Below are 26,853 nucleotides of genomic sequence, written 5' to 3' on the forward strand. Positions count from 1 at the left end.
ATATCCATTATTGAAAGTCCTTAAAAACGGAATTATTAATACAGCCTATCTATCATTCTAGACACCACAATTATCTAAATGAATGGTGTACCTTAATTTAGTTATCTGTATTTTTAAGTACATGCTTTGGCTTGTAGATTCAAAACATTTATAGGCATTAAATAGTAAACTTTGACCAATCTAAATCTTTCTAAACAATATGGAGGATATATGTCTTGCAAAAAGGTTAGTATAATTGCCCTCAAAAATGGTTTATAGAATTAAAGTGAAAAGTTCATTTCCAAAAACACAATATACGCCAATTTCCAGATTTCCAGGGTATACTGATGTTAGTACAGCTCATCAATATGACTAAAGTTTTCGTCAAAACATGATCTATTCCCATTAACTTGGATGATGAACTATGTTCCGTGTAATATGCGCTACATTATGTTGCAGAAAAAACACAAAATGGATATATCGCAATTTGGAATTGAACTCTTACACATACTGACTAGATAGAGCAATCACTTTAGTTATCATTTAATATATACTGACGGAGGAAAACAAACGCAAGTTCAGTTCTGTAATATAACTTTTTTTATCGGTATAACAAATGTAGTAACATTTGACACATATGGCATAGCTACCCCATTGTACTGTCTAAAGAATCCTTGGTTAAAATTGGGCCAACCGTAAGAACGTGTCAAGCTGCATGGTTTTTACCGATTTGTCAAGAAAGCGTGCATCCGAGTCACTGCCACGTGCTATGGACTTGAACTCCATACCAAATCGAAGTTGTGAACAGTACACATCGAGTGCACAACATTTCAGTTCAACATAACTGAAAAGAAAAATGCCGCGAATGTTACAAGTTGATACGGGTAGGGCTATTGCTCTTAATTATGCAGGTGCAATCGCAACGTCGTGTCGCTCAGCAATTTGGGGTACATGAGTCATCGATAGCTCATTTAGGTAGGTTTCTTAGAGCCACAGGAAGATTAGCTGGCCGTCACAGGAGCAGATGTCCGCGCATAACGTTGTCACATCAAGGTAGAGGTATGCATCTCACAACTGATTTCAGACTTTACGGAGACGGTGATTTAGGTTGTAGGCACTCATGGTCGCCCATTGTATCAACGAACGGTTAGGAATCGGTTGCGGGAGTTAACTAAGGCCACTAAGTATCTGCGTTGATCCGCAACTTACATCCAGGCAACGTCAACGTCGATTGCAATGGCTGTATACATATGCACCAACTCGGTTTCACTTGGTCTACTGGAGACGTGTGTTCTTCACTAACGAGTCTCGGTTCTCGCTTTATAGGTCAGACGGACGACAACGTGTCTATTGACGTCGAGGTGTGCGATATTCACACTCGTGCGTTAAGGAAAACGATAGATTTGGAGGAGGGTCTATTACGATTTGTCGAGTATTTCCCATGGCGTAAAAAACATCTCACTAGGTCATCCAGGGCAATCTTACAGCCGTAAGATATTGGGATCAGGTCATCAGGCCTCACGTCCTTTCACTTATCCACGCGCATAACCTTATGTTGCAGCAGGACAATGCGAGGCCGCACGTTGCGAGGGTTTCTCTTAACTTTCTCAACCAAAACAATGTTCCAGTGCTCGCCTGGTCACCATACAGTCCATATTTGAACCCGATCGAAACTTTGTGAGAAGAGATAGACAGGAATGTCAGGAAGCGCGTCAACGTCCTAACCAACGTCACTCAGCTCACTCAGGCCCTTCTTCTTCAGTGAAATGAGATCCCACAAAGGCCCATAAACAACTTGATTGGGTAAGGAGAGTTAGAGCAGCAACTGCAGCCCGGGGTGGGCACACACGCTCTTGATTTGGATCAGGAAATGGCGTAGGGTACCCACATTTCAACGTTGTCCATGCACAAACCGTCTGTGATAAAACAACACACTTGTCAAAATGTATTCAGTAATAAAGACATAACCTAAAAATCCTAACAGAGAAATAATCATCAGTAAAACATTTGAAATATTTACACTTTAGTTTGTTTTTTCCGTCAGTATATTATCATTTGCTGTATACACAGTGACATAATACTTCTGTCTTCTTCACGTAAAGACACTGACCCTAGTTTTGCGAGGCACATACCTATTTTACTTTGCATAAAGTTATTTTTACCAACTACAAACACCAGGGTGGCAACATGTGATAAGCAGGAACTTGTAAGAAATGTATATGTTAGGTCTCACTACACAGTTCACTTCCGGGTGAGAGTTCATTCATCACGGTTCACTATAGTTCCTAATTGTGACACATGTATTCACTTCTAGGAAATGGTGAAGAATTAAAACAACATGTATGTTTAATGGTAAGCCTTCTGGCTGTATTTTTCCCATGTTGCTTTATAATACTGTGCATTGACCGTTTGGGACATGGGTGTACAGCGTAAGAGACAGCCGGAGTGAATTAGTTCGGTGCGGAACTACAGCCAGATTCGGTCATATAGCAAACAACTTAAATGAAAATGTTCTCAATTTTGGAGTGAAAATAAATGCTTATATAATGTATGTTCGCATTGGTGTATGTTGTTAGTGTCAACGTGAACCCGTTCTATTGGCACTCTTCATTTGAAACATGGGTTTCAATGGCAGATGACATCTGTGTAGTGAGATTTTAGCGGTTAAAAATAAATGAAAGCTGTAATAGCTGAACATATTTAACACTACCTGATAACTAGGGTCAGTTGTTTTAATATATTTTTTTATTCTGCAACCATTGTTGGTATTAACCAAATATAGATATAGATAGATATAGACATAGACATAGACACACACACACACACACACACACACACACACACACACACACACACACACACACACACACACACACACACATATACACATACACATACACATATACATACATACATACATACATACATATATACATACATACATACATATATATATATATATCATATAATATCTTACATTTTCAGTGCAATCAAAGTATGTGATATTTTTAAGATTACATACTTTAAGAATTTGATAACTTTGCAAATTAGATGTAAATTAATCGAGGTCACGGCACTAGGTTTATTGACATTTAAGCAAACGTACATGTGTGACACTCCACAATTGACGTATGCATTCATGGTCATCGAATAAAAACATTTCAATGGCAATTTGACACCGAAAGCTGTCCAGCGTTCAGAAAACAAAAAACCGTTAAGCCCTAGTTTGTTTTGATGTAAGGACATCCAAAATGACGTCATTCGAGTTTGACGTCATTTCCATTCAAAAATACACCGCGCCACATATTTTTACGTCATTTGAATATGTAGTAATGGTGGACTGGAATTAAAGTTGCGTGTACAGTTTATAAAAACACGTCGCATAATACAATTTTTATTCCTAATATGTGATATTAACGATACCGAAAAACACTCTGGTAATAACCTCTCTCTCTCTCTCTCTCTCTCTCTCTCTCTCTCTCTCTCTCTCTCTCTCTCTCTCTCTCTCTCTCTCTCTCTCTCTCTCTCTCTCTCTCTCATTTACGTCATTAATTTCAATACAATAGATGGAAATACAGTTTTGTGTTGCGATAAATATAACAAAAAGTACATACTTCTTCAGTAATTATGAGCTCAAAAACTATTTTTGAAGTGAAAAATACATCTTAGAACGATAAAGTCAGAATTCTGTATACTATACTTCAAACTGCATATTTATTTAGCTTGAAGATGGGAAAATAAACTCAGAAATTCTTGTGGAGTTCATCATTCTTTCATTCACGTGATAAAACGGAATCAATAACATACGCCATTAACCTGTTATTCCCGCTATACATTCAGGTTGTTGCCAGAGAAACTCGTACTGCTGAACGTCACAGCAGCACTGCAACTGTTACACTTAACATCCTTGATGAAAATGATAACGACCCTGTGTTCACGTCATCATATTATACTGCGTCTATAAATGAGACAGATGTGACAACGCCAGAAAACGTCATAACGATTAATGTGAGTATTAAATTATTTGGTAAAAATCTCAACTTGACCATGACTGTTGGAAGATCTGCAACATGAAACATAAATAGGTATGTGAATCTATTTTATAGTTGTTTTAAAAAAAAAAAAAACTCTGATCAACGTCTTTACAAGCAATGAAGTCATACTTTAAATTTTTTATGTTAGATATGTAAACAGGTTCGGATTCAGGAAGGGGGGGGGGGGGGGGAGTGCACCTAAAAGCCAGTATGTAACAAATTAATAGAATAATTATATTTGTGTTTAATTGGGAGAGGTAGCATGTAATATATTTGCAAGCGGGGTGTTTTAAACGTTGCACTCCCTCCCTAGAGACATCCTGCATTTGCTCATAATAATAATAATAATAGTAGTAATAATAATAATAGTAATACAACTAATAACATTTTAATTGTGAAGTTGGTGAAAGCAAAAAGAAATACTGGTTTGCCCCGAAGAACATTGTCTATGTGTGCCATAAATATAAATTCATGTTTTAACTTTAATTTTTACATCGGCATTGAATACAGAATCAGTACTAATGTGTCAAAAATTGGTTTGTGCTTAAGTATGATACTGGAAGACTACTATTTCGACGTATTATCTACAGAGTTCCTAGGCTAGTTTCGTTAAAGGGACATTCCTGACTTTGCTGCATTGTAAGATGCTTCCTACTATAAAATATTTCTACGATTAAACTTACGTATCAAATATATTTTCTTATTTAGAATATCAGTATCTGTATGTGTTTCTGGTCGTCTTAATATTTGTAAAAAACCCAAGCTGGATTTTGTCTTCAAATAATTTCGTACGTACGAAAAAATTTAACGTAGTACAAATATTAGCACGATCAGAAACATGTTTGATATACAGTCACCAATATTTTATGCATAAAAATATATTTGATATGTAATTACAGTCGCTAAAAAGTCTCTGTTAGTCAATAACATCATAAAAATCGCAGCAAACTCAGGAATGTCCCTTTAAAGGGACTATCTTGAGTTTTCTGCCGTTACTAAGAAGTTTGAGACTAACATAGACGTTTTAATGACAATAATTACATATTAAATGTATTTTGTTTCTGCATAAAATATCAGTAGCTGTGTTTCTGATTGTCCTAATGTTTGTACTAGATCGAACGTATAGTTATTTCCTATTATATATTTCTTTATATGTACGAAATTATTAAAAGTTCCGTCTTGGCTACTTATTAACATTTGGACGACCAGAAATATGTAGAATATACAGACACTGGTATTTGTAAACATTAATCTGTATATAATTTGTAAGTTTAGTAGGTACAAATTTTATTAGAAACATCTTACAAAGGCAAATAAACTCAGGGATAAAAGCTTTAATTCTTACATTCAGTCAAGTGGAGAATATTGTAACCTGTGATATTAATACAATTATAAAAATGTCTCTGCTGCAAACATTGCCCCCCCCCCGCCCCCCTCCCCCCAAAACCCTCCAATAAATAAAACAAAACAAAAAAAGCACATTTTTAAATTCTGTTTTCTAGGCAACAGATGCTGACAGCACTCGATTTGGAAATATTGTATATTCTCTTCAAGGAGGACAGGGATTGTAAGAGTGTATTAACTAGTATATGTGCAATAACATGAACGATATCTAATTGCTCTTGATACAGGATATCCACATGATACACATGATATAGGATATTCAATACAAATGGTAATAAATGTGTTTTGCAATTAGTTCTCATATTTGTGTAAATATGTACACTGTTTAATTGTTAATATTATAAAAATCACTTATCATACCTGTGCAACGAACATGCTACTGATAATCTTTAAAAAATGTTTTTAGAATAAAACATTCAAGAATATCTTAAAGCATGAATAATAGATTTCATTCACGACAGACAACCTAATCTTTTGACTGTTACTCTTAACACGGACATACCATTTTGCATTTTGATGTGCATCATGAACTTTCGATACAACAACCAATGTATGTGTGCGTGCGTGTGTCTTGTTGGTGTTTAGTGTGTTTAGTGTGTGTATATTTGTGTTTAGTGTATGTGTGTGTGTGTGTGTGTGTGTTGTATGTGTATGTGTGTGTATGAGTGTGTAATGTGGTTTAGAACATATATATATATATATATATATATATATATATATATATATATATATATATGTGTGTGTGTGTGTGTGTGTGTGTGTGTGTGTGTGTGTGTATGTGTATGTGTGTGTGTATGAGTGTGTAATGTGGTTTAGAACATAAGAGCATAAGCCATAAAAGTCAGTTCTCGTTGGTGTCAACACATCCTTTGATAAGCTTTTTGAGAATAATGCTAAATTAACAGAAGTGATGGTCAGCATAGACATAACAAATGTCATATCTTCTGTCAAATATAATTGATATATTTTTCTATACAACACTGATCATACAAACTCAACTCGTATGATATAAATACCATCTGACAGAAAACTTGAAATACGCTATATTTGTACATTTTACATCAATATTGATCTGGCAGACATATATTTATATAATTCAAATATTTTAAGGTTCAGGATACACAATATAACAGGTGAAGTGGAGATAACTGGCTCTGTCGATTATGAAACCAAGCAGTCGTATTACCTGACGATCGTTGCCACTGATGGTGGTGGTAGACGGCAGACGGCACCGTTGACTATTTACATCATGGATGTGAATGATAATGCTCCAAAATTTCTGAGGACAGATTATCAAGGTCATGTTAAAGAAAACAGTACTGAGTTTGACAATGAATTAAAAATAGAGGTAATTAGTTGTAATTAAAATAAGTTTAAAACCAGAAGATAATTATGAAAACAATTTTCTGTTCAAGAAGTTGCCAATCAAGAAATAAAATTTACAAGTGGTTTTTTGCCATCAAGTCAATAGCCCAGATTGTGAGGCTGTCATAGTGCAGTCAGGAATTTTGAGCTGTGATGTGTACAGACAGGGTCATACAGGAGCTATCCTCAGACGTTTAAAGCAGAGATGGTTGTAGTATCAAATTATGGAATCTGAGGGAGTGCTGGCGTGTTTTACCTGAAAATGACAGTTGAGATTTGAATAACTGCTATGATCCTAGTGACAATTTTTGTTGTTATTTAATTTATTTCGGAGTTTTTTTGGATAAATTGTATTTGCATATTTGTAAAATATAAAAACCTCACAAAATTAAGAAACATAAGCTGCGCATTGCAGTTTGAATATATTAAATTATTTTCTAATTATTGTCTATTTAAATTAAAACTTGTACAGATAAGCAAATGACTACTTTAAAACAAGTTATTATTTTATTTTGCTTGTCTAACAGGCGATTGACAGGGACAAAGAAAATACTCCAAACAGCAAGGTGACTTACAGTGTTGTTAGCACTAGTCCATCTAACCTGAAACATTCCTTCACTGTGGATTCATCCAGTGGATTGGTGTCATTGACTCAAGCTATAGATTACGAGGCTTTAATGATATCACTGCAAGGAATAATACACCTTACCCTGCAAGCTTGTGATAATGGGGCTCCAGTTCGTTGTTCTAACGTGACTGCATCCATTACTATCCAGGCAAGTGAACTCGTGTGACGTAGCAAAGTTAGACACTGTTAGACAATTAACACTATTACCAATGAACAATATTCAGTAGTTAGTGTGGTATGCACTTGAATCGAATTCCAATAGCGAATCTAACAAAGGACATTTATGGAACCTGTAAGGCCTACTCTCACTTCTCTTTCATTAACTACTAACATTTAATCATTAGACATAGCCGAGGTGTCTTTGATACTTGATCGATCGATCGAGAGAGAGAGAGAGAGAGAGAGAGAGAGAGAGAGAGAGAGAGAGAGAGAGAGAGAGAGAGAGAGAGAGAGAGAGAGAGAGAGAGAGATAGATAGATAGATAGATGGTAGAGTGAGTGAGGGGAATCCGCTGCCACATAGACTATCCTTTTCAATAATAAGCAACTGATCTAACTCTGCCCTTTGATGTACTATTCGACGGGTTCAGGTTGGGATGGTGAAAACACTTGAGCCATCGAGATCAACCCAAAACTCCACACTGAGGTACGTCCCACCCATTCATGCTAATACTTGATTTAATTTGCATATTTATACATGGAATCAAACACATCTTTATAAGTTTAAAATGCACCCATCTGAAGTGGATTCATGCATTTCTCAATTTCTCTGTTTCCTTATGACAGATGTTATTAAAATATTTTTAACAAATACTACATTTGTAAAAATTCATAAATTTTCATGAATATTTATATTTTCAGGATATAAACGACTTTACACCAACTTTTAAAAACACGAAATATAATACATCTGTACCAGAAAATATTAAACAAGGTATGAATATTAAAAAGTGAATACTACATACGACAAAACCATTATATAGTAATTCTAAATAACGATACCTCTTAGAATTATTGACTATGCATAGTGACAACAAGAGTCTAACATCATAACACAGTTTTACAATATACGTTATGTTGTATAAAATATACTGAGTCAGCTAGATCGAAATTTTGCCAACAGAACTAAAATTAACAAGTTTAATTAGACCTCTATTAATCCATACATTTAGTTAATTAATTTATGTACATTATTACTTGTTGTGTACATTATGCATTTAGTTTGTAGACGTCTGGACTATCGTTATTTAAGACAAGTTTTAGAGTCATTTTAGCGTCCTTTGTGGCATAATTAGGCGCAGATCTAGGAATTGCATTAGGGGATAACATTAATGCAATATAGATCGGTGGGGTTGATAAACAAGAGTTCTTATCTTATAGAAAGGTGATATTTACTTGGCCAAAATTAGGGAGGTGGTTGCCCTGGGCCCGCATCTTAATACGTGCGTGATAATAATACCTAACATGATGATGTATGTAAACGTTAAACATGTCTGTAATATTTAGATGGAAGCGTGATCACTGTGACAGCCACAGATGGCGATGGAAGTGCTCCAAACAATCAAATCGTTTACATCATAAAACGTGGAGGTGCTGACAAATTCAAAATTAACAGTGCCACTGGACTTATCACGCGTGCTGGCGAGCTGGATCGTGAATCTGTGGATCATTACTCTTTGACTGTCGAAGTTATGGATTTGGGAACTCCATCCAGGACGGGGTCTGTGACGATCAGCATAGATGTAACAAATGTGAATGATGAACCTCCAAGGTTTTCAAGTCAAAATGTTCAGGTATCATTGAACGAGACTAATACTACACAAGCTGTTGTATATAGGTTTACTGCAAATGACGGAGATCAAGATGCAGACCTTAACTATACCATAATCTGGGACAGGGCAAGAGGAACTGATGGTCAAGGAAGGTCCATTGGGACGACAGAGTTAAAGGTAAACCTATGTTGTTAATTGTCTCTGTCGGTCTGTCCCTCTCTTTCTCTTTCTGTCTTTCTGTATCTCCCAATCTTAATCTCTCTTTCTTTCTTCTCTCGTTCTCTCTCTCGCTCGCTCTCTCTCTCTCTCTCTCTCTCTCTCTCTCTCTCTCTCTCTCTCTCTCTCTCTCTCTCTCTCTCTCTCTCTCTCAGTTGGTTTATATTGCATTAGCCTGTTTTTCTGAGTCCTGGATAGACAACAGAATTGTGTAGCCAGACTAGTGTGGTGGAACTTCAATTTAATATAATCAAAAAAATAAGATACACCATCATAATCATCATGTGCAATTTCTCTTTCGTTCTCAAATTATGAACATGTTACTTTACAAAAACAAAAATATATTAGACCTGAGTGAATCTAAAATGTTTCAATGAAAGTAGGGTATGTGGCATTAATGTAATGTAGATGGGTGTCCTTCATTAGCAACACAACTAACATAAAGGCAAAATTAACTACTTTACCACATTGAGTGGGTGGGGCTCCTTTGGGATCAGTCTAATTAGTAAAATCTATATTTATATTTATTGTTTTCTTCAACAGAAAATATTTTGGATTGACAGTAGTACTGGCAATATAAAAGTCATTGGAATTGTTGACAGAGAACAGCTGGAACAGGTCGTATTGCCTGTACATGTTGTCGATATGAATGCACCAAATGGAACAATTCAGACAGCAACAGGTATTAAACTGTGTAATGATAATTCAGTAGTCTATAGTTCAAAAGGTATAAAACATTTCAGTATTCTATAGTTCTTCTGGTATGAATCTATATAACGGTAAATCGGAAATCGTTAGTTCAACAGTTATGGAACTGTCATTGTAATTCAATGTCCATATACTATATTATCCCTATAGTTCAGCAGGTATAATACTAAGTAATATTAATTCAGTGTTCCATAGTTAACATACTCGCATGACTCACATTTGTGTACGTTTTTCATAAAATAATACTTGCTACTATTATACAAACCGTATTAGCTGACAATGAAAGCTATTACATTTACTTATGGCTGTGAAGCTATAATACAGCTATAGGCCTATGTGAAAATATGGATACAATAATGAAATAAAATATTTTTCAGAACAAGTTAAATGTTTAATGAACGTTTTTGCTGAACCATTTAGCAGATCAACTTCTGTGCAATTCTGTTTTAGTACAATACTTTATACATGGTTTCTATATGATATTATATTATCTGATATAGGAACTCTTACAATTAACATACAAGATGTCAATGACAATCCACCAACATTCTCAAGCACAAAGATTGAGGCTACAATCACCGAAAACAGCCAACCTGGTATTCCTATCAGCTTCAAGAATGGGGCACTTACAGTTTCTGATAAGGATAAGGTGATATCATAATTATATTAAGGGACATGCTATTTCTTGGGAGGGGGTACAATTTCAAGAAAGGATACCTACAGTGTTCTGAAGTACAATGTTATACATTATATAACAGACATTCTTCAACGAAAACACCCAACACACGCAGTTATTACATCTCCAACATTAGAATCCCGGGGCACTATGATATGCAAGGGTATCCCCAGCATCCTCCCTTAGGATCTGACCTGGTATATCTATCTTCGTGTTCTTTCTCTGTCTCTTTCTCTTTCACGTAGGTCAGGATGTAGTCTAGTGGTAAACTGTTCACCTAAGGTGTGATTGGTCTTGGTTCGATCCCCGCCGGAGGCCCATTAGTATATTGTTCATTCCAGCCAGTGCTCCACAACTGGTTTTACAAAGGCTGTGGTATGTAGTTCTGTATGTGGTATACTGCATGTAAAATATTCCTTGATGCTAATCAACAAGACATAGCGGCAGAGAGTTCCGTCGCTGTGTGATCCTTAACCATATGTCCAGGATGATTTGACCATAACAAAAATATGTGTGGATCGTTAAATAAAACATTCCTTCCTTTCTTCCTCTCTCTTGCTCTGTTGTGTATCTCTCTCTCCTCTATCTCTCTCCTCTATCTCTCTCCCTCACTGTATATCTATATCTATATCTATATCTATATCTATATATCTCATGTTTTTTTCGAAGCATACAAATAGGTTACTGCCTTGATCGTGTATTACGGTTTTGTCGTTCAGCGTAGGAGCACATCAACGTAGCTGTCTAGGGTAACGTACGTAAATTACTTCATATTTTCACCTTCTCATTACCAGGGTATCAACAACGTATTCAGACTTACGCTCTTGGATCACAACACAACATTTGAACCTGTTCCTGAAAACGTTACATCTACTGCCTCAGTTCTTCTCAGAGTTAAACACCAGAAAGAGCTGGATTATGAAACTGTTCACAACATGACAATACATGTAAGTTTAATACACTGATATTTAAAAGCTACCATTCTTGTGCACAATGGAATAGGATGTATCGTCCTGTGGAATGGTAGACATTATTTAGACCAAGCACGTAACAACGTTATGAACATATCTTTTGGACTCAGCGTTTGCAGAGATACTAATGTAGTATGCAGTATGGTTTTGTCATTGAAATTCTCCATTGGACTTAATGTTGTGCTGTCAATCTCATTTGCATCACTTGGAGCTATGGTACATTATTATATCATTCTGCAATCTTCATGGCAATAATATTGGTCAAAGCATTCAGATCAGCACTGGTTGCACCTCAAAAACCGAAGTCCTACACAACACCACCATTTCAGTAATGAGTGAAACAACATCTCATCTATAGACCTTCAACAAAGCGTTGCATGCTATCGAGAAGAAGTCAACTTGACTCTCTGCTTGCAGAAATTTTCCCAATTCCTGTACAGCTGTCTGACGAACCCATCCCAGTCATATTTAGTAGGTGACACATCTGGTGAGAATGATGGTCAGTCCATATGCTGGATATCATTTTGTGTTGGGAAATTTATTTCCCTCGCCTCGCATTGTCCTCGTGAAAAATAGCAGCAGGACAAATTGGGCAAAGTGACGAAGGCATCAAAAACATGTCCTGTCAAGTTTCTGTGGATGATGTACTAAGGAGTCCTGTAATGAACAGACATCCCACCGACGCTGTCACGTGTGTCGTCACCATATCTGTCCTGGAAACTGTCCTGGTGTTGGCATCTCCCACGTGAACGACGTGATCTCCCACGTGGACGACGACAGACGGATTCTGGCGTTGTTGAACTGTATGGCAAACCTAGACACGTCTGTGAACAGTACCCTCAGCATCAGCCTCAGCCTCAGTCTCAGCGTCTGAGACGTGTACACAAGTCTTAACGTGCTGCTCGATGACATGGTAGAAGATGTGGTCTGGGATATAATGCTTTGTTTACAAGACACTAGTCTGAGACTCTTACACATTTATGTTTTCGTTCTTTCAGATGAATTAATAGACGGCAGCTGTGGTAGCAGTATCCATGACAGGTGCCATGGGTGGGGCACTGTATGACCACCTTTCACGAACACCCGATATCATCACTGTTTTGACAGTGTCATTAAACATTAATTCATATATTTCTTGACATCCAACAACTGATGTATTTTATGTGCTGGAGTTTCGTTACATATGCATTCATTCATTCATTCATTCATTCATTTCTGTTCCAATTTGGAATAAAATAAACTTATCTATTTCTAAGATCCACGTGTATGTATGACATCTTTCGTTTCTTGAACAACACTGTATTCTATAATCTATTGGTGTTTTCAGGTTGTTGCCAGGGAGACCAGAACAAGAGAGTCACGTAGCACTACATGTACCATTTCACTCATGATAATAGATGCAAATGACAACTCTCCAACATTCAATAAGACACACTATGCAGCCAACATCACCGAGAACAACAGGCCAAATGTTTCAGTGATTCAAGTCACGGTAAGAACATTGTTAGTGTTAAGAACATTGTTAGTGTTAAGAACATTGTTAGTGGGAAAACTAAAGGATTGTTTGTGTGACGACACCTTAGTACATGTTTAAACGTAGACTATTTGGTTACTGACACCATTCCAGATTTTCAACTTGTGCATATTATTGATATTTTTTGTGAAACATTTGCAAGTTATTTCAACATTTAGATGAAATGACGGGTTTGACAGCACTGGTGGCAGTACTCATGACATGTGCCACTAAAGGGGCAGGATGTGCTCAACTTTCACGAACACCTGATATCATCACTGTTTTGGCAGTGATTCATTTGCGAATGTCATCACATATATATTTGTTCAAATGAACTCTGCCTTGTTCTATTTTTTTTTTTGGTAAACTAGTTTGGGAGTGGCAGACCTCTGTGGCTGTGCAGGGAGGTGTATTGTTAAGGAAATGATCTGTTATGGACGAGGCACTTGATATAGATTCATGGAATCGACCGCTATTTTATCAAATGTCCATTCAACTCTGCACTGTGCATATATATATGGTCTTGGTTAAAAATAACAGTTTTGTCATTCAGATTCAATAATTGATTAGAATAAAAATAATGAATGAATGAATGAATGAATGTTTAACGACACCCCAGCACATAAAATACATTGGCTAGTGGGTGTCAAACTAAGGTAAATGCAAAATTAACGTGATGATATCCCTCAGTATAAAACTTCAACAGTGAAATTAAAACACAGTGTAAAGAACTGTGCAAAAAATACAAATATCGCAGATGGGTAATATTAAAATTTAAAATAAAAGTCAGTATCACGTAAAATTGTAATAAAAGTTCTGGATTGAATCGAAAGGATTTCATCACAGTTCTTTGACCAAATATATATTTTCAAGTTTCCTTGAGATGATTGCACTCCACCAAAATGTGGCACACTGTCAGAATACACTGGAAGTGCACACACTGAGGTGGGGGATCTTTCTTCAACATAAATGAATAGGTCAAGTAGGTATAACTGATGCGAGCGGTATACAGTATATGGTACACCAACCCCGGCATGAGGCAAATCCAAAGCAGACTTGGCAGCTGAATCTGCCTTTTCATTACCCCTGATGCCAACATGGCTGGGCACCCAACAAGTTGCGATATCTTTATTGGCAATGGATAAAAAGACACACGTTCGTATCACCATCCCAATTAAGGGATGGTCCAGCTTCATATTGCGTAAATAGAATATAAAAAAATAATTGGATGGGTTTTACTGATTAGATGTGATTATTGACCATTAAAATTCATAATTTTTTCTCACCAAAAATATGTTATCTGCGATGTTTTCTATATATTATATGATGGAAATAATGTACATATGTTTTATTTTTTGTTTATGTTGAAATATAAATAACAAGAATCAGATACTGAATAAATATTAAATGTAAAATTAGCAATTTATAGGTTCTACTCCAATACTATGTAGGTGGAACGTTCAAATAATTCAAATACCTCTTATTTGCATATAATTATATCCAATAGTATAAACAGAATTTGATCAGTGGGTGCATACCAATTGCACAATATGATCGATGATAAAAATTGCAACTAATTCCCAACACTAATATCTATTATGTGCTTAGTTTGACTCTTCGTATAGAGGAGATCTATCGACAAATCAGTAAAGGATCTTTGATATGTACCACAATTTTTTTAATGTATCAGTCATGGTGTACTGGATGGGATGAGAAAAAACCCAGTCCATAGATTCCACAAAAGAGTTACATCATACCCCACATTATCAGTGATGTCTTTGGGGGGGTTTCACTTTCTAATTGATTTGCACTAGGGAATAACTGTTCTTCGGGGTTTTTTTGGTCATAACTTGGGGATCACACACTATTTTGTTTATATTCTAATATTTCTTCTGTTTTGTTTTAAACACAAAATATAGACAATATTATGTTGTTTCTAGGCAACTGATAGAGACTCAGAAAAGTATGGAATGGGGAAGTATGTACTGCAAGAACAAGATGCGTAAGTATTAAATATATTATTTCATACAGAGAGCCAACGTTAAGATATGTTTAACATTTCAATGCTGATTGGCTATCTAGTTATATGTAGTATCAGAACAATAAGTGAGATGATGTTTTAAATACTGAATCAGTTGACGAATATTTAAAAGTTACAAGGTGTCTTTCGATTCATTTTACATCTAATTTAGCAGTGAATCAATTGATGACTATTTACAGATACATGACCAGGTATCGACGTACTATATCTGTGTTTTTAAACACATATTAGTAAACTAAAAATGAAATGGCGAGCTATTGGTTGTTATATTTGCATTTGTAAATAGGAGGTGACAATCTGTGCAAAGATTTGTAACAAAAAATTTAAAACTATTTGCTAGTAGATATCATTTTAATTATATTTATCCATTAATCTTTTACTGGTGAGCTATTAGCAGCTAGTTCATACAACGTCTGGAGCCAAATGTACAAATGGTAAACAGCACATGTTTACCTTAGATGTGCTTAAGTCTTTTTTTATTTGTTTAGTTTTATTTTATTTAAACACAAGCAAAATAAGACAGATGCATCCATAACATGTTTCACGCTTCATTTCTGTTTGTATTAACAGTTTATGGTAGATCTAATTAAATTTTATTTCAATAAAAGTATGCCCATTTTACTATTGGAAAATGTATCAATGAGCATTATAATTCTAAATTATGCTTATGACAATAGCTTCTTTCTTTTTGCCTGTAGGGTTACGGGCACTACAATTTTGGGTAACAAGACATAAATGCACTTCATCCAATTAATATTGTGGCATTTATTTGCCAGGATTTTTGATTCATGAACATTAGTCAACATAGTATTTATTTCATCTAAGATTTAACTAAAGGTTAAAGAACCATATATGCTTTTATGCATCACATGGCGAACACATATGAATATAAGAGATAAAATGAAATTGCTAATTGTGCTGAGACATCTTAAAATTATTACCAGTTTCAACTATTTGTTATTTTAAAGGCCGACTAATCTGATTTACACTCAACTTAGACAGGCAAAGAACATGAAAGTAAATAGTATTTGGTTATGGACAGTATCAAACAAAACCTGGGTTTTAGATATAGTCTTAATAAGAATTGTTTCTCATTTTTTAGGAATTTATCGATGTATAAAAGTCACGCGATTTTATACTACATTTGTGACTTTTATACATCGATAAATTCCCAAAAAATGAGAAACAATTCTTATAATTACAAACAGTACAAGAAGTGTACCTTAAAACACTCAAAAATAATTTCTTTCGTTCTTACCGTCAACCATGTTCTGTAAATAAGCGTAGGAATACATGTATACATACTATTGGATGTTTTGTGGGGTTTTTTTAACAGAATAAAAAAATATATATATATATATTGTAATTTTTATTTATTTATAACATGAATATCTCATCCAGTTTCCCTTATTTTTTTAATCGAGAAAACAGGTCACTTCCTTGTTCTATTTTTAAAACGATTACCGAACTGGGTCATTGGGCTTCTCGCCCATCCAGCTAAAAATAGTTCCAATCGATCTTGGTCTTCCGTGATGACGTATTTTTATGAGGTTTATGGAAGGATAACGCTTGGTTTTTTTAGTGACGTCAGCCAATCAGAATACAGTAAATCGTATAAATTTGGAAAGTTTGTAATTATATGTACATACATAGTATGTAAATATATATACTGTCAGAAAAGTAATAATGTGCATTTGTTAGCTTAAAATGTTCTCGAAAAAAGTCAGAAAATAAATAGTAACTTTGTTAACACCAAGTAAACCATAACCTTGTTAAAACCAATGGTAAACGTAAATTTGCACAAATTTATTTCAACTTTGAATATAATTATAAAGAGTCTTTAAAACAAAAGAAATAACATTTCCCATATTTGAAATATACAGTTTTAAAATATTTGTGATAATTATTATTTCCATTTCATGAACCACAAAACTGTTCATGGCCGGATGTGACATCTGGTAGTGTCAGTAACCAATCAACTGAATACATTTATTTTCAAAATATTAACATTTCAGATGTGAGTATTAAGAAAAGTAAATTTTAGGAAAGATTTGACAAAAAACATTTTTCAAATTTCAGCTTAAATATTTAATAAAATAGTAATTTGCAAAAATGTATTATATTCATATGTAATCTATATCTTGTTGGTATTACTGTTTACTTTTAATCAGTTAGTTGTGGTTATGTTACATTTCACTACAAAATTTCTATATAAATTGTTTAAACACTAAACATAATTCAGAAATATTTTCGCAAGAAAATAAATCCTATAACAATTAAAAATTCATCTATATTATTTATGTTTGTTCTTGTTTTGACATGCTGTATCCTTACCAAATAAAATACAAGAACAGTTGAGTAAGTCGTTTGGTAGTTTTTATAAAGTATCTAAATTGATAATGATGTGTTTTGAAACGTTACGGACACTACACTACAAATCCACATTCAGAGTGTATCATTTTCAAATCCTTCAGCTACTTCACATTTCTATTACTTTGCAGAGTTTCTTTTAAACCACAAATGTATGTAGAATTATTTTATCAAGTCAAACATTATTAGATGGTTACGAACTGTTTTGTGACAAACCAATAAGGTGCCTTAATTTTGTTATGTTTTTGTAAAATTAAAACATATTGCACTTTTTATTACTAAATCACAATTATTTGTGTTAAAATTCAGAGCAACACGATTCAACTTCACTTAATTTTTAAAAAATTAATGTTCATGTTGTAGTGTAGGTATAAAGTGCTCCTACTGGCAGTAGCTAGTGGGAATTTCCCTATTAGCTCAGCGGGTAGAGCGCTGGACTATCGTACTGAGAGTCCATGGTTCGAATCCCCTCAGTGGAGGTTGATTTTTCTGTTTCACTTGTAGCCGACGTAGGGACTGGGTGTGTTCTTAACAGAAGGTTACAATTATAACCCAGTCAGAACCCGTAACAGTTCAACTGCCCGTGGCCTACAGCTCCGGGACATAGCTTCACTTGAGGGGGGAGTATGTAGTAGTGTAGGTATAAAGTGCTCCTACTGGCAGTAGCTAGTGGGAATTTCCCTATTAGCTCAGTTGGTAGAGCGCTGGACTATCGTACTGAGAGTCCATGGTTCGAATCCCCTCAGTGGAGGATGATTTTTATTCTGTTACATTCACATAGCATGTGGTATAGGCTGTATTTGGAAAAAACCCATAACAGACTAGTACATTTCCATAATTTGCAATAACGTTTGAACTTGATGACCACTTTTTTGTGAACTGAATTGTCTGCAGGTGTCAATTAATATAAAACAGTTCCAATACATTTTTACAACAAAGGAATCATTTAAATGAAAATTAAAAAGGCAATCTATAATGACAAAAAAATATCCTTATTGGACCCACTAATTAACTCAGTGTGCAATTTTCTTATTGAAATGAAAGACCTGAAATACTATACACAGTTAGGGGTTAAGCCAAACAGTGATGTGGTGAGTCACAATATTTCATTGTAGGATAGCATAACATACTAAATCATGATTTGGTCCTGTTATTGTAAAAAGCTGTTTACTAGTTTTAGATTTACACAGTATTCTGGCATTGTTTGTCATTAATTCATTAAAATATTTTCTAGTTTAAATGTTTGTTTGAACATTCTTCAGTTAGTACCATTAGACAAATCCATGCTAAATAACATGGCGTTGGTTTTGAACAGATTTACGATCAACGAATCAACAGGCCAGATAACAGCCACCAGAGCTCTCGATGCAGAGACTCAAACTGTTTATAAGCTGAATGTGGATGCATTTGACAAAGGCGACCGGAGCACATCTATCCAAGTCACTGTTCATGTTGTGGATGTTAACGATAATACCCCAACATTCAGAAGAGATCGCTATGACGGAATCGTCCAAGAAAACACCCAAAAGTTTATACGACCAGTCAAAGTAGAGGTATATCAAGTGTTGGCCTTTTGGGAGAATAATTCGCAACTCTCCATAATATAATAGGGGTCGTAATTGGCTGAAATTCCTGCTGGACATTTGGTCCGGTAAGCTGCCAATTCTACCGCACTGAATCAAAACCTGCCGAACCAAACATATCATAAATTAGAAACGAAAAATGATTGCAGGTCCAACGGGATGGCAGGAAAAAATATATCCCGGCCGGGTGTATTTTATTATATATATATATGAGAAATAATTACAAATTAATCGACTTCACATACAATCTTAAATAACTCAAGAATATCAAAATTTCAATGTGTTGCCAGTTACTAAAACTGTAGTTTCTATAAGAAGCATTAGTAAAAAATAAAAAGGTCATAGACAATATTAATCATGTATCCATGTATCAGTTCTTTGGCATTATGTAGATACAATTCAAATTAAAACTTTGATATCACGTGTATGTGAGTGAGCAAGTGACGAACATGTATGTGTGTTCCTGTATTGAGTTGTGTGCATTTTCTTTCAATATACAGTATTATAATATTTTTAAAATATCTACAATATATGTGAATATACAAAACCATTTACAGGCAACAGATGATGATGTTCTGTCACCCAACAAAGACTTTAGTTTTTCGTTTGTTCGAACTGGCCATCAACTGGAGAACAACTTTACACTAGATTCACAATCAGGAAATATAAAACCGAAGCCAGGTTTGGATTACGAAAGACTGCCACCAGATATAAATGGAATCATCGAATTACAAGTGAAGGTGGAAGATCGGGGTATACCACGTCATCTGTGGACTATGACTAACGTGTCCATAACTGTTGAGGTATTGCCACTTTCATCTGAGTTATATCTAACTGGTTAACTTGTTTTAGAAACTGAGAAAATGCTATGGAGACTAATAGAGAAAAGCAAAAGTGAAGTCTAGTTAACCAAATATTGCTTTGAAATGATAATCACTGTCAAACGGTATTCATAGTAGAATAATCTTGATGTACCATTCATTATAGTTTGTGGTAGAACAAAAACAAGTTTTTTTCTTTAACGACACCTCTAGACCGACCGCGCATCAGACATTCATTTTACCACTGGGCTACGTCCCGTCCCGTGATGGAATCATTTCACAAGTTGCAGAAACAAAATAATAAATGGTAATGAATGTATTATTCTTTATGTATATCATCATTATACCATAGCATAGTACGTTGGGTTTGCCTAGGTCGACGACAGTCACTCTTCACATCCTATTTTCGGCTTCGTACACATTAAATATAACATATCTTACAGTAATTTCACTTCATATCTATACTGACGGAGAAACAAACGCAAGTTTTTTTTTGGGTGGTAAATATTTCAAATGTTTTATTGATGATTATTTCATTGTTTGAATTTGTAGGTTATATCTTCATTACTGAATAAATTTTGACAAGTTTTGTTGTGTTATCACATATGACTTTTGCATAGATAACGTTGAAATGTGGGTACCCTACACCATTTCCTGATCCAAATCAACAGCGTGTGTGCCCCACCTCGGTCTGCAGTCGCTGCTCTAACTCTACTTACCAATCAAGTTGTTTATGGTCCTTTGTGGGATGTTATTCCACTTATGAAGAAGGGCCACCGTGAGCTGAGTGAAGTTGTTTTGGATGCTAACGTGCTTCCTGACCATCCTGTCCAGCTCGTCACACAAATGCCATATCGGGTTAAAATCTGGACTGTAGGGTGGCCAATCGAGCACTGGGTCATTATTTTGGTTGAGAAAGTTAAGACAAACCCTCGCAACGTGCGGCCTCGCATTATCCTGCTGCAACATAAGGTTATGCGCGTGGATAAGTGGAAGGACGTGAGACCTGATGACCTGATCCCAATATATTACGGCTGTAAAATTGCGGACAAACGTAAGGACGTCGTGGCCTTTAACTCCTGCAAACGATCCCTAACCTTTCGGGGACACACTGGGCGACCATGAGTGCCTACAACCTGACTCGTAGTCTCCGTACCCGTCTGAAATCTAGTACAGAGGTGTGTGAGACGTATGCCTCTATCTTGACGGACGTCCATTCCTGGGACCGTCAGCTAATGTTTATGTAGCTCTGAGACGCCCAACTGGCGACGTGATCTTGCGATTGCCCCTGCATAATTAGAACATTAGCCCTACCCTATCAGCTTGTAACATTCGTGGTATTTAGCTTTTCAATCGTGTTGAGGTAGTTGTGTCAAATGTTTCTACATTTGGTATACAGATAAAACAATTATATTACCAAAACCGGTTACGTTTTTTCCCCGTCAGTATATATTTTGTAACCAGTACCATTTTTTATTACAAGGTTTTCTTTAAAAAAAAATAGTCAGTTGCTTCTGTAATTCTCAAACAAAAATATTTCAATAGCAATATTGTACTGGAATTTTCCAAGTTCTCAAAACGTAAACATGAGATACCCTGTTTCTTGGTATTTTAAGGAAATGCAAAGTGCCATCATTGGAATACTGACGTCATGCAAATTCAAAATTAGCTATATTATTACAATGCCTCCCACATCAAAATAAAAAGCGGTTCAAAAAAGAAAGAAATGTTTTATTTAACGACGCACTCAACACATTTTATTTACGGTTATATGGCGACAGACATATGGTTATGAACCACACAGATTTTGAGAGGAAACCCGCTGTCACCACTTCATGGGCTACTCTTTTCGATTAGTAGCAAGGGATCTTTAATTTGCGCCTCCCACAGGCAGGATAGCACAAACCATGGCCTTTGTTGAACCAGTTATGAATCACTGGTCAGTGCAAGTGGTTTACACCTACCCATTGAGCCTTGCGGAGCACTCATTTAGGGTTTAGAGTCGATATCTGGATTAAAAATCCCATGCCTCGACTGGGATCCGAACCCAGTACTTACCAGCCTGTTGACCGATGGCCTAACCACGACGCCACCGAGGCCGGTAAAAACAAAAGAAGAAAAAAAGTGGTTCACTTCAAGTTTGTATTGTGCACAAGACAATATTTTTTTTACATACTTTTAGACAAAAACAAATAAAAGGTACCTTTCTTCAAATATATCATATCAAAACATTAACGTTGAATATGTTATATTTAGTCTATACGAAGACAAAAAACTGTTTGAGAAGAGTAACTGTCGTCGACATTAGATGTATAACAATAAAGGACCCTTTCCACTACCATATGTAGAGTTTAACAAATCCATTAGCCCTCGGTTCTGACTAGTGAAAATTATCGGTTGTATTACTTAATACATAGAGCGGCAGCCAAAGCTTCTGTGAGGGCTAGTGACTTTCTCAAAATGTGTAGGACGCTGCCATATTATGTTGAATGTGCCTGATACAACTATATATATTTATGTTAAACTAATGTTGATCGCTTTCATACATTATCTCACAGTGGTTAAAGTTTGTTTTCTTTAACGACACCACTAGAACACATTGATTAATTAATCATCGGCTATTGGATGTCAAACATTTGATAATTCTGACATATAGTCTTAGAAAGGATTTTTTATAAACACTTTTCCACAGACAGGATAGCACATGCCACGGCCTTTGAAATTCCAGTTGTGGTGCACTGGCTGGAATGAGAAATAGCCTAATGGGCCTACGGGGATCGATCCCAAACCGACTATGCATAAAGTGAGCGCTTTACCACTGGACCACGTCTCATCCCTAGCTCACAATAATATACAATAATTTGTTTTCAAAATACCCTAATGTTTTTTCCTTGTAGATCAACCTTAACCGATATGAAATTATCAAAAGAGGATGGGCTTGGGGAAGCAAGTCACATAAAGCTTGCAGATAGCTGAATTAGTAATTTGCTAGAAAATGCGGTATACACTGGAGCGCACAATTAATAAACATATGTCATAATAGAAACTAGCTTTAGTCTATTATATTTTACAATACTGAAGTATTAACTAACAGAATTTGTTAGTAAGTATAATCAATGACACGATTGGTTCCAGGACGTTTCTAGGGAACCTACAGTACTCCAGTGCAAACTAGCATGCAATCTTCATGTTGCAACATTCAACCAACCAAGATATTACATGGTCCACACTCAACACAAATGCATTATATTCATACTTTAAACAAGAGTTGGGGACATTATGAATTCGAAATAGTGGGTGTGCACACTCAACCACACATCCATTTCTTGGATCCTTGCCTATATATACTCTTCAAAAAAAGTAGGGGAACCTGAAATATTAATGTTAATATCATCTATTAGACCGAACATACGTTTTGACCACAGACATCCTAGTAAAGAACGTTCAGGTCTGTTTATCAACACAACAAAACACATTCCGTAATTTGCACGTGCATCACGCCGTACACGTGCGTGGGGTGTCATTCTGGATTTTGACAATTTGCAGGAAGGTCGATTAATCACTGTGGAACATTATTTCTGTCAATCTTTTTTCATTCAGTTGATCATACAGTTGTCATTGTTTTGTTTTTAGTAATTTTTATTGTTTGAATTTGCGATTAATGATACAAAACCGTCAACTTTCAAATTTCATTTCTGACCCCAAGTGTCCTTCAAGATCTTTGGTGGTCATAACGCCTACTGTAATACTGAACTCTCGGTTGTAATGTTTGCTCAATTAATTCACTATTATCATATAACCATTCCCCACAGCTAATATACCTTACAAGTTTGGCAATTGTAAATTCTTATTAGAGTTCCACTACTTTTTTGAAGAGTATAGTATGGAATTATTTCTGTTTTTAGGACCAGAACGACGAATATCCTGTGTTTAACAGTACTGTATACAATACAACCATTAGTGAAGATAGTTACCCAGGTAATTAAACTAATTATCAGATGCTTTTTGTATTGCTAAGTACTACACTTAACAAAACAAACACAAAGTGTCATTTGGCAAGATATGAACCTACTGCACAGTCACATGACATTTGACAGTAATATAATCTTTAAATAATTTCTAAATGTATAGCTATAATACTTTGTACAATCAAAGGTCTTGATTTGACATTGTGTTACCTTTTTCATTTATTGAACGATGGTTACATGATTACGATATTGACAGTGTCCTATAATGTCCCAGATATATGTCTATAGCTATTGCTAGGATTGGGGCCCTGAAGTCATCTTACATATTAAATTCAACAATACCTATAATTATGTATCAGTAACAGATGGATCCATAACTTACATTTATGTTTTCTTTCTAACAGTATATACAATTTATTTTTCACAGATGCATGTATCGATGCAGATTTGTAAGGTCTTTTGTTTTGTTGCTTTTTCATTTTTTAATTATTATTTTGTATATAAGACATTATAGAAATATTTTAACTATGTTTAATTATTGTATATATATTTTTTTTGACAGAATATATTTTGTGAGCAATCAAAGTTCTGTTCCTATTTATGACATGACCTAATAAACGTAATTGCAGTCATATCAGTGTTGTTTTTATTACATACGGGGTTCCATGATATATATCCACTAAGAATAAAACTACCATTTGAGTTGGTATCTTAAGAAAATTATCGAAATATATCAATTGCAGACAATACTTAAAGGAAAGTGTGAAAAAAAACAGATAATTGTATATGTTTATCAATATGAAAATACTGAGCATACATATTTGATAAACCAAACATTATTATAAGCTGCTGTAACCGCGACGAATGGTTGACCAAAAAATATATGTCATTTTGGTATAATCACTGATAATGATAGGTTTCAAAATGAACCAAAATAGTACTCTTGTTAAACTGATATTTTAGCTAACAAAACGTATAACAGACACCCTGCAAACATTGATATAAAATTGTAATTCCCACTAAAATTGTAATTCCCACTATCACAAACTTAGTTTATTAAAAAAGAAACAAATAAATCCAAACATCTAATTTGAACGACAAAACCGTAATACGCGATAACACAATGCATTAATACTTAGACGAACTCGACAACATAACCTAATTGTTCTATATGACGTCTACCTTGGATGCATTTGATTCTGGGGGAATTATTTTTATTCATTGTATTTTGTATTGCAGGGACCGATGTGACTACTGTTACAGCAACGGATGGAGATGGAACCCGACAGAACAGTGAGGTGTTCTATGAGCTGTCTGGACCAGGTTCCGACAAGTTTAGAATCAACAGTCAAACAGGATCGATCCAAGTGGCAGGAGAGCTAGATCGTGAACGAAATTCCTCGTATTCCCTGACTGTGCTGGCCACTGACAGGGGAACACCACCTCACAATGGTTCGGCGACAGTTCATGTTACAGTCACTGATGTCAATGATGAAGCCCCGAAGTTTACCCACGATTCTGATAGCATTGATGTTAATGAAACAACATCAATTAGTACACTTTTTATATACAGGTTTTCTGCTACAGATAAAGATACAAACAATAACTTAAACTACAGTATACAGTGGCCCTTGTCTTCCGCACTCAACAATCAACGTGGAAACGTTGCCAGCAAAAGCCTTCAGGTATTAATCTACAAAATAACATTTCAGTAACCCTTTCTTCGTCAAAAATAATAATGTAAAGTTCTCTATGACAAAGCAATAAATTCCATGATTACACCAGACACATACTTATGGGATAGTACTTTACTGGAAGGGAGATAGGAAAATTTATAATGTAGCCTGCAAAATTCATAGCAAAAACCCAAACACAATAGGTAGAGAACCAATCACATACAAGCAAACATGTCGCCCACCTGATGCAACAAAACTCACCAACAACACAATGAATTAAAAGGATTCTACAACATCGTCAGACACTTAACCAGCGAGAAATGTGAAATGTTATTTCGAGATCAATAAATACTTAAATTTGTGATTAGAAGTGTTCTGAATTATCACACCTCATGTCCATTCAGTCAGATATGTTTCTACAGGGCACTTAAAAACGTTCTAGCGCACGCCACACGATCACATCAACTCTCTGACTTGAGCTTCTGTAGACATTAGGATGACCAAGATCGCACTGGATGTATACAACTAAACATTTCTAGAAACTATATGCATTAACCAGAAGTAGCTATATGTATCAACCAGAAGCACCATAGAGTTTTATAAGTTGGGAATATGTACGTTTAATGACAGAGGCTATAACGAAACAGGTTCATGAAAAACAATACGAAATGTTTGCAAAAAATAAAAATCCCATTTCATAATAAAATAAGTAAAATCTAATTTGGTTGTTTCAAACATTATTTATCAATTGCAATAATATTATATTTAAAATGTTTTAGATTGCTATAGATATAGAGATACCTTTACAGATAACACATTTTATCATGCCATTTATTGCAAAGGACTTTTATTTTAGACAGTTCATAACGTACAGGTATCTAACCTGCATATATACACACACGCATTATCTTAAAGAAATAATTTATTTTTGTTGGCTTTAGAATGTTTTCGATATTAATTCTGTAAATGGACGCATCTCCATCAAGGGAATTTTGGACCGTGAACTGGTTGAGACTGTGACATTAACTGTCAAAGTTCAAGATATGAATGGTATCTCATTACAGACTGCATTAGGTGAGTTGTATTTATTTTTGGAGTTTTATAACTTTTCAAACACCATATTAAAACC

At 35.2% G+C, this 26,853-nt stretch overlaps 1 protein-coding gene across 1 annotated transcript in view; it reads left to right on the forward strand.

The window, feature by feature from the left end:
* Nucleotides 1-26,853, forward strand: part of LOC121379486 (cadherin-23-like) — a 56,985-nt gene that overhangs the window by 14,878 nt on the left and 15,254 nt on the right. The window contains exons 9-25 of the mRNA XM_041508131.1: nt 3,820-3,987; nt 5,516-5,580; nt 6,528-6,720; nt 7,310-7,558; nt 8,271-8,343; nt 8,916-9,202; nt 9,941-10,079; nt 10,606-10,754; nt 11,576-11,728; nt 12,423-12,620; nt 13,080-13,244; nt 15,206-15,267; nt 18,992-19,229; nt 19,817-20,062; nt 23,986-24,058; nt 25,288-25,580; nt 26,666-26,798. Of these exons, the coding sequence (XP_041364065.1) occupies nt 3,820-3,987; nt 5,516-5,580; nt 6,528-6,720; nt 7,310-7,558; nt 8,271-8,343; nt 8,916-9,202; nt 9,941-10,079; nt 10,606-10,754; nt 11,576-11,728; nt 12,423-12,620; nt 13,080-13,244; nt 15,206-15,267; nt 18,992-19,229; nt 19,817-20,062; nt 23,986-24,058; nt 25,288-25,580; nt 26,666-26,798 (2,884 nt within the window). The remainder of the gene's footprint in view (nt 1-3,819; nt 3,988-5,515; nt 5,581-6,527; nt 6,721-7,309; nt 7,559-8,270; nt 8,344-8,915; nt 9,203-9,940; nt 10,080-10,605; nt 10,755-11,575; nt 11,729-12,422; nt 12,621-13,079; nt 13,245-15,205; nt 15,268-18,991; nt 19,230-19,816; nt 20,063-23,985; nt 24,059-25,287; nt 25,581-26,665; nt 26,799-26,853) is intronic.

Source organism: Gigantopelta aegis, chromosome 8 (genome assembly GCF_016097555.1).
Source record: "Gigantopelta aegis isolate Gae_Host chromosome 8, Gae_host_genome, whole genome shotgun sequence".
Classification (NCBI taxonomy): Eukaryota; Metazoa; Mollusca; class Gastropoda; order Neomphalida; family Peltospiridae; genus Gigantopelta; species Gigantopelta aegis.